The 9,986-nt window shown below is 34.6% G+C and overlaps 1 protein-coding gene across 1 annotated transcript in view; it reads left to right on the top strand.

Moving 5' to 3' along the window:
• The first annotated feature begins 1,215 nt into the window (after positions 1–1,215).
• Positions 1,216–9,986, top strand: part of LIN54 (lin-54 DREAM MuvB core complex component) — a 63,625-nt gene continuing 54,854 nt past the window's right edge. Inside the window, exons 1-3 of the mRNA XM_051964089.1 lie at positions 1,216–1,972; positions 6,221–6,341; positions 9,007–9,149. Coding sequence (XP_051820049.1) covers positions 1,274–1,972; positions 6,221–6,341; positions 9,007–9,149 — 963 coding nt within the window. The 5' untranslated portion in view covers positions 1,216–1,273. The remainder of the gene's footprint in view (positions 1,973–6,220; positions 6,342–9,006; positions 9,150–9,986) is intronic.

Raw genomic sequence — 9,986 nt, 5'->3', positions numbered from 1 at the left:
GATGCACAGAAATGTAGTCAAATAGGATAGCTCAAAAGTAAACTGGTACATAAGTGATATTTGTGGTGTCATACACAGTTCCCATTTTCTGTTTTTGGCATATAGAAATGCATATTTTATGTTATTTGTTATGATATTTGTTAAGTTCAAAATAACAAAAAATAAAACTGATTTTTAAAACTCCCTATATGAGGCAGCTAGATGGTGCAGTAGATAGAGCACCAGCCCTGGAGTCAGGAGGACCTACTTTCAAGTGTGGCTTCAGACATTTAATACTTCCTAGCTGTGTGACCCGAGGCAAATCACTTAACTCCAATTGCCTCAGCCAAAAAAAAAAAAAAAAAAAGTAAACATTTAAAAAAACTGTCTAAGAATTCTGAGGAAAGAGTCCTTCCATTTGCTAAGACTGTTCAATCACCTGAATCTGCATTTATGATTCAGAAGCCTAGAGTAAATGGACTTTTTAATTTTAAAGGGTAAATCTTTTGCTACCTAGATATTTATAAAAGTTGCTAATAAAATTCAAAACCGTAAGTTTGTCTCCCAGTTCCAACTTGGTGTTCCCAAAATACTCTCCTAGCTATTTAGACATGAATTACCTAGTAGTTTTAGACTGATTGTGATTTTGGCTTCCTCCCTTCCTGCTTTTTTTTCCTGCCTTTCTGCCTGCCTGTCTTCCTTTTTTATTTTAATTGAAATTATCAAGATTTAAGAATAGTTTAAAAGATAATAAATCATATAGGATATCCATTTCAATGGAAGGTAGGGGGAAAGGGGAGGAACGCTAAAACTTCACAGTCTTGTCTGATTTTTTGAATTGACAATACTGGGTTCCAGCCATATTCATCATAGTCTTAGATATCAAGTAGATAACTGTGACTGTTGGAGCCAAGCCTCTATCTCCCAGGCTCTGAACTCTCTCACATCATGAACTTCACTTTCTCCTGCTGCCTTTGTGGTGCTTGTTCCTTTCCAAGTCTACTTTGAATCTCAAATTCACTGTATTGTCCTGCCATAAAGGAGACTCACTCTGGCTAGGAACTATAATTCCCAGCAGTCTATGCTGCCAGATCGCAGAACTTTTCCCTTCTTGGAGGGAAAGTTGGTTTTAAATACCCAATTATGTTGGCTCAAAAAAAAAATCTCTTTGGTAAGAATTTTCTTGGAATGTTAATTTTGTTGTTGCATAATAGTTATTTCTTTTAGCTGATTTTTTTTTCTCCCATTTTCATTGTAGTACCTGATTATCAAGCTTCCAAGTGGAAGAACTATCATGGAGGTGGTGTCAGCTGAGGTGAACAGTTTACTTCCAGAGGAGATCATGGACACTGGTATAACTTTAGTGGAAGATGATAGTATCGAGGCTGTTATTGTTTCATCCCCAATGGGAGATTCAATTCCCATGGAAACGGACCTGCAAGAAATTGTCAACATAAATTCATCCAGTGAATCTGCAACCACAGCCATGTCTATTACGACAGAACCAGTCACAGTGTCTAGTAACCACACTAACAAAGTTGTTGGGAATACCATAGTTACAAAAACAGATTTGAATACTGTAAAAGCAGCCTTTCCAAGTGGCCTTCAAAAACTTGGTGCCCAGACACCTGTGACTATATCTGCCAATCAGATTATTTTAAACAGAGGATCTCAGACATCTGATCTTAAACTTGGCAATCAAACAATTAAACCAGATGGACAGAAGTTAATTGTAACAACTTTGGGCAAGTCTGGCCCACCAATTGTTTTAGCACTACCCAATAACCAGCTGCCCCAGACTCAGAAAGCCACATCTCAGACACAGTCAGGAGACTCTAAAGTGCAATCTCAACAAATCAAAGTAGTTACTATTGGAGGAAGGCCAGAGATGAAACCTGTCATTGGTGTTTCAGCACTGACTCCAGGAAATCAACTGATTAATACTACAACTCAGCCTTCTGTGTTACAGACTCAACAATTAAAAACAGTGCAGGTAAAAAAAATTGTCTATTAAGATGCATGTACATTGATAAGTTGTAAGGATGTATTTAGGGTGGTTTATATCCAGCTCCTTCACAACAAATAACTTTTGAATGTTGCTTTTAGTATATACATAAAAATAATAACACTTATTGTATAGGAAGATTTTTAGCTTGTAAATTCGCTAGCTAAAGAAGTTTTCTTTGAATTTAATTTTGAACATTTAAATATGTATTTTGTGTATATATGTGGAAGTTTTTTATGCATGAGAAGAAACATTCTTATTAACTAGTACCAAGAATACCTTTTCAGGAATGGAACAAAATTTCGTCTTTGGTAATAGAGATAAGCAGATCTCTGTCCCTTAACTTTGGATCACTGTAAACCTTAGCTTTGGAGATCCATTGTCTCTGCGCCTTTTTTTGTTATGTCATGGGTGAGACATTGAGGTTGAAGGTAACCTACGTAAAATTAGCTGCTTAACTCTTATGAGTTTCTTTGTTCTCAATAAAGACCTTCCTTGTCCACTGAAGCCTTACTCTTTGGGAGTCCTACCATTGCTTTGGGGGTTCTACTTTTTGTTAATTCCTGTTCATACTTAGCTTCTCTCTATGATCCCCAAATGGCTCGTAATGTGCTCTCTCAGATTCAGTCTTCCAAGTGAGGACGAGAAATAGAAGCTGAATATGAGGCAAAAAGGAACTTAGAAAGGTTGCATGGCTAAGTTGATAAATAATAAGGGTTCTTTTGAACAATGTTTTGTAACTAGAACCTTGTTCTCCTGAATAACTTGTGTTATTAGACTGTCTTCCTGTCACTTTTCATAAAATAATTATTATAAAATGTCTTTTTACATCTATTAACATCTGTAAGGAAACTTCCAAACCTGGAGGTGTAAGCCAAGACATTTAGACTTATGGAAAATACTCAGCACAGTAATAATGATCAAGCTCATATTTACATAATGCTTTAAGATTTGCAGAGTGTTTTACTTAAATTATCTTATTTGATCCTCACAGGAGCCTTGTGAGGTTGATACTATTATCCCCATTTTACAGATGAGGAAACTGAGGCTGAGAGAGGTTCAGTGACTCCACAGCTAGTAAGTGTCTGAGGCAAGATTTGAACTCAGGTCTTTCTGACCCTGTATCATTTAGCTTCCCCATATATTGCAAAGCCCATACATTTTATTTTATCCCTTTCCTTTTTCAGGTATACAGAATAATTATCATTTCACACAATTCCTGGTTATTTGGTTTCCCCTAGCAATCTAAAGCTGTTTTCTAGGATAAAAAGAGCTGAAGGCCAATAGCTCCTGATTAGTGGACTAGGAGGAAGGTATAATCAAAGCCTCAGGAAGAATTGATTGTGCATTTTGTTACTCGAGAGGTATGGTCACACTGAGACTCAGCTGTAGCTCCATATACTGCACAGAACATAAAATGTACATTGACTAGAACTTTCTGGGGTGATTTAGAGGTCAGTGGTCCCATAGATAATACTGCAGGTCCTCTGAGGTAATTGGGGCATAAGAATCATTGTGATTATCCATAAGAAAAAAATTAAATTTGGACAGTAACAGTATGAGATAGTGAGTAGAAAGCAGGCTGTGTATGTCTGTAGAGCACCTTAAAGTTTTCAGAGTGCTTTAAATGAACTTACCCTATTTGGTTCTCACCAAAACCCCAAGTTGTAGCTTCCACAGGCATTACTGCATTTTATGGATGAGGAAATCAATGCCTTCTACCCCCTTCTAATTTCTGAGAAGAAAGTTACCTTTCTCATTAAGAGTAGACCCCTCTTTTTTTGTGCCCTCGATTTTGTCCCTTCTGAGCTTCCTGGAGCCTAAGAAGACCTGAGTTCATGTTCTTCCTTTGACACAGAATGATGATACAATCTTGGGCAAATTGCTTAGTGACCTAGCACCCCAGACAGCTCTTAGAATTGTTAGAAGTGCATCAGTAGAGGGAGTTTACTCATTTGGAGTTCATTACAGTAATGAATCACTGATCTAGAACAGATTTTAAAAATTGTTTATAAAGGCACAGAAATTTGTAGTAGATTTTTTTTTTTAATCTTTCAACAAACATTTGAGCATTTTCCAAAAAAAGATTGAAATAGTTTTGCTATTTCAAGGGGTATTCTTCAGTTACCCATAACATTTTTCTTATTCAGAATTTCATGTTTACTGAAAGTAGCAAATCAATAAAGCTTCTTTTTTTCAAGAAGCTGAAAGAGCATATTAAATGCTTGCTCTATTATATTAATTATTGATATATTTACATAATTCTTTGTGATTTTATTTAGGTTTTCTAATTAAATAAGCTTCTTTAAAATGATCCTTTCTTTATACTTTGGTAGTGATCAATTCCAAATGTAATTATGTTCCAATTAGAACCAACCTTTTCCCCCCCTTTATGAGAAGTCTTGGGTTCCAATACAGAACTGGACATCTTTGGTTTAGCACCCTTAAACATAGGGAAATAATGACACTCTATATTGTTCATAAACTTTTTAAATTTTAGAAAAGCTTTTTTGTTTAAATTAAATTTTATTGATTTTTTTTTCAACATTAAGGTAATTTTGAAAATATCTTACTCTTTCCTAATAATTGAGCACTCCCATGTCATCAGAAAAAAAACAAGCACCCAATATAGTGACGTTGTCTGACAGTGTATTTTACAGTCCACCTTAGTAGTTCTTGTACTTCTCTAATGAGAGGAAGGTAGTATTATTACCTTAATTTTTAAAAATTCCTGATTTGAAAGGATTTGTGTTAGCAAACACTTACAAATAAGTTATAGAAAGTATCATGAAGACCTAAGAAAGTATCATGAAGACATATTTCTTATGTCAAAAAAAAATTATTTATCATTAACTTTTTAAGAACTTAAGTATACAATACCATTTTTGTATCTGAAATTCATTAATGTTTGATAGGCCAATAAAATCCTTAACAATTTAAAAATCTTACATGTTTAATGGTAAATGAGAGCTACTTTTCACTTCTCATTATACTATTAACTGAGCATTTACTTAGAGAATATGCTGATTTTTTAAAATCCAATTACAGTTCTTCACATTGTTCATTGTATCAGGCCCATTGTTAGATCTTATGTTACATTTCCTATTTTCCACCATTCTCCCCCTCCCCCCCATAGGATTTTGCATTCATAATGCAAAATAAATATATTTCATTAAAATAGTTCAGTTTGGAATTTGAGTCCCCAGAGCAGAAGATTTCACTGCTCTGTGTTGGGTCCATTATATTGTTCACATTCATGTTGGAAATATATATTATAATATACTTTGGGGAAGTATGGTGTCAAATAGAGAGTATTGGACTTGGAGGCAGAAGACAAGTCTATACCTTACCTCCATTATCAGCTAAAGGTGTGACTTTGGCAAAGTCACTAAATGCCTTTAATTTTGTTTCCTCATCCATAAAAGTGGGGCTATAATAGGATTTTTGGGAGGATAAATGAGGTGATGGATATAAAGTATTTAACCATGGGTATGTGTATGGGGGTGTGTGTGTGTGTGTGTAAAACCTATCACTGTTATAAAGTCTTGATTTAAGAAAGTATTTGTGCAACTTGAAAGACTTTAAGTCTGTAAGTTGGGAGGCTGCATGTTAATTGAAACAAGCAATCTTTAGTACTTGATAATTTCCTTTAGGAATTCTTAGGAATTATTTTTTATAAAAATTTCCTCTTTTTTTTTCCTTCTTACTTTTTTTTTCCCCAATTAGCTATGATTATCTACTCTACTATAGGAAGAGGGTTGTTGGGATTTTTTTTTTTTTGGTAAATTAAAATTGTTCCTTAATATGTATTTGTATTATACTTCTATAGGCCTGAGTTGTTACTTGAAAGTGACCTTACTATTGACTGAAAATAGTATTTTCAGGAGTAATGATATTAGATTGTTTCTCTAAAGTGACTCTTTTTTCTATCCTATTTTTTTTCTTTTAGCATTTCACTTCATATTTTGGGAAAAGAAGCCAAATGGTGTCTTATTAAATATGTTGTTGTTTTGTTTGTGATTGATCATAAATTTGTATTCCAGAAATTTTAAATGCCATTATATAGTACAATGTAAAGAGCTTTGCAATATTATTAGTTGTGTGAAATTTGTTGATTTAAATTCTTATTTTTTGCTGTTAATATTCATATATAATGGTTATTGTTTGCTAGAGCTGTCTTAATTCTAAGTAAATGAGTGCTTTATAGCTATCTACACAGTTATTTATACATTTCAGATTGCTAAGAAGACAAGAACACCAACTTCTGGTCCAGTGATCACCAAGTTAATCTTGGCAAAACCAATTAATAGTAAAGCAGTTACAGGACAGACAACTCAAGTATCACCAGTCATCGCAGGTTGTATTTATTTATTGTTTCTTAAGCTACATTTTTACCTTTACTTTATATAAAATTACATTAAACTCATGTGCATTTTAAGTGTCTTCCTGTTTAAACATTCAGTGAGAAGGGAAAGGCAGCTGACATAAGCTTCAGTTAGCTCTCAAGGAGTTATGATTGTTCAATATATGTAAAAGACCTATGTCCCATATCACAGAAGAGTATAAACTCAGCTGGGTAAAACGAGTTTATTTTCTTCTACTGTAGAATTTGATTTCTCAAATGAAACATTATGTATAAACCCTCAAAGGTCAAATGCATTAAAAAATACTCCAAAACATGTACTTACACTGCAGGTGCTGGGAGCATAATACTTGCATAATATATGTGTTATGTATTTAGACTTTGGAACATAGTATTTCAATTAAAATTAAGAGGCTTTGTTTAATTTTTTCCCCTTTATTCTTATTTACACCTTTTTTTAGAGTTTATATCTCTAAAAATAGCACATAAACCCTATTGTTGGTTTTCATATAGCGAGTATAGGAAGGATTTACTATTTTTGGAAGGATGCTTTATTTTCTTAATTCTGATTGCATTCTGTTGAAGTCTCGATGTTTTTTAAGAGTAGAAATTGTTTATTTTGCATGTGACTCAACAGTAAAGTGCTTTCAGTTTGAAAATCTCTTCACTGTAAATAATGATGTAAATGATGTAGCAGGATTACTTTTAGCTGTGCAGATATTACATTTATATTCAGCAGTGAAACAAACTACTCTTGAAAACCATCAGAAATTTTGATTTCCCAATAGCCTTGTACCTGCTTTGGTTGTTAGAGAATCTAGGTTATACTTGAAATTATGATTGACAAGATGTTAATACGTGATTTAATTTGCTGTTGAACCAATAATATCAGTAAATATAACTTCTTACGTAGCTTTAAGAAACATACCAAAAATGTCAGGAACATATTAGACTGCTGTTTGAATATTTCATTGCATAAAATCAAGGCCTAAAAATGGAAAGAATCACTGTATTTGAGAGTTAGAAGGAATCTCCTTAAGTCTTCTAGTTTAATCCATATACAATACACATGATGATTGGTTGTTTAGTCTTTGCTAGAAGAGCATAGAGGGCTGAAGAAAGGAAGACCTAAGTTCAGATCCTGCTGTAGACCCTTCCTAGCTGTGGACTCACAAATCTTTTCATTGACTTGGTTTCCTTTCTGTCAGATTATGAGTGCACTTCCCTCACAAAGTGATGTTGTCAAGCTTTTCATTGACATTGTTATCATTGTCACTATTATTATAATATACATATCATCACTATTGATATCATTTTTGTTATTAGTAACACTGAGAACCTGCTCTGTGTCGAGGTAGTCCCTTCCAATTTGGGATAACTTCCTGACTTCAATCCGAAATTGGTCTCTTTGTAGTTTCCTACCACCCTGTCCCTGTTCTACTTTCCAAAGCCCAATTAAACAAGTTTCATTCCTCTTTTACATACATGCCAGCCCTTGGGATACTTGAGAATAGCCATCATGTCCTCCCTGAGCCTTCTATTTTTGTTGTTGTTGTTAGTTGCTGAGGCTATTGGGGTTAAGTGACTTGCCCAGGGTCACATAGCTAGGAAGTGTTATGTGTCTGAGGCCAGATTTGAATTCAGGTCCTCCTGACTTCAGTGCTGATGCTTTAACCACTGCACCACATGGCTGCCCCTAGCCTTCTCTTCTTCAGGCTGAAAATGTCTCTGTTCCTTCAATGACACAAACCTCAAGCCTTTTTTGTTCTGGTGGTTTTCTGCTGCCACCATCTTCATAAGCTTTCAACAACATAACTCAAATGTTAGAGACAAAATGTGAAAAAAAAAAAAGCTATCTTTATTTTTCAATTCAAGGGCCAATATAAGAAATAGAGAGGAAGATGGCTTTTGTGAAGACTGTACTTTGGCTTTTTAACCCTCTCAGGAAAAGAAAACTAAAAAAGTTGTCATATTTTTTCTCCTTCTTACTCTTCTTCCATTCTTTTAGCTCCATATCTATGAATTAAACAAGGTGAAACTTTTTTAAAAAGCAACTAATCTGCTAGTTTATGGCATCATAGATATGAAGTTGGAAAAGATGGTTGGGTTAGTGCAGAAAAGAGCATACATAGCTAGATTGGCATAATATGCATTTTAAAAAGCAAACGTTGGGACAATCTCACATATTGGGAAACGGATATTATTGAAGAGAGTAGTATTTGGAAGGATTAATACAAAATTGACCTCAAGCCTTACAAATGACAAAAATGTAATTAAACTTGTTTTCAATGACCACAATAAGAATTCTTCAGATGAAATTTTCAATCTGTCTACGTATATACTCAACATAGTACATGATGCTTAGTATCAAAGTTCAGGAATAGAATAGTTTCCTGAAACCCAGATCCCAATTCTCTCCTTTCATATAAATCAAGTTTTTAATTCTAGCACATTTTTATAGATTGGGGGTTCAATGTGGTAAATAAAAGTCATTAACTTCTTTGATTATACCCTACTTGAGTTCATTCCCTTTGACTGTAGATCACAGTCCTGTCATACAAATCTGTGAGCATGAAGTAATACATATATAGTTAACTCTTTAACAGAACACTTGAGGAAGGCTCACACTATTGTTTGACCTTCTTCCTTTCCTTTGCAGGGAGGGTTCTATCACAATCTGCTCCAGGGACACCCCCAAAGACCATAACGATATCTGAAAGTGGCGTTATAGGGTCAACTCTCACTTCTACAGCACAGACACCAAACAAAATAGCCATCTCACCTCTGAAATCTCCCAATAAGGTAAAAAGGTTATTTTGTGGGTTTTTAAAAAAAATTCTAGATATTATGATTAATGTCTTAATTTTGTTGTAGTATGTCATCTACTTTTCTATACTTGCTAGTGTCTAGCACAGTGTCACAACAGACTGCAGTATAATCATGGACTTCAGTCTCTTAGCTTCCCTGAGCCTTAGTTTTCTCATTTCTAAAATAGGACTAATTAGCACTTTCATATCATAGGCTGTTGAAACTGTAAAAATTTTACTAACAATATAATAGTAATGACCATTAATAATAAATAATAGTTGACTCAGGGCTCTACAAGCCCTGTGATAGTCCAAGTGATATTTATTGCAGCTGTCATATGTTTGACTTGATCAGTTGTCTCATTTCTCAGAGAAGGTGTTAGTCATGGTCATTGTCAGATCTGTGTGTGGTTTGCTTTTTGCATTTGTAGATAAACCCTTTCAGGGCTGGATGTCATCCTTCACTTTCTTTGCTGCTGTGGTAATTATGCTGTTTAGCTAATGGGAAGTATCTATTCCTGTCCAGTAGGGCCATATAATTCTTCTGCCACCCATTGGTTAGCCTGAATATGTATTACTTCATTTCCTAATGGTATAGGTGGGTTATAGCTACACATAATAAGGATCCAGCATTGAGCAAGGCCTTTGGGAGTGATAAAGCAACTCTGATGCACTTGATCAATACAGGGTTAGACCCTTTATGATGTACATCTGTGACCCCCACAATGATTACGTTGCATGAGATTTTGTCATTGTTTTTCCCATAGGCCTCGCCCCCATACATAGACTTCATGTAAACTATCATATTGCACATGCTAGGTCCTTTTCCATG

Source organism: Antechinus flavipes, chromosome 6 (genome assembly GCF_016432865.1).
Source record: "Antechinus flavipes isolate AdamAnt ecotype Samford, QLD, Australia chromosome 6, AdamAnt_v2, whole genome shotgun sequence".
NCBI lineage: Eukaryota > Metazoa > Chordata > Mammalia > Dasyuromorphia > Dasyuridae > Antechinus > Antechinus flavipes.
The sequence above is the reverse complement of the archived record's forward strand: the minus strand, read 5'-3'. Positions and strand labels throughout refer to the sequence as shown.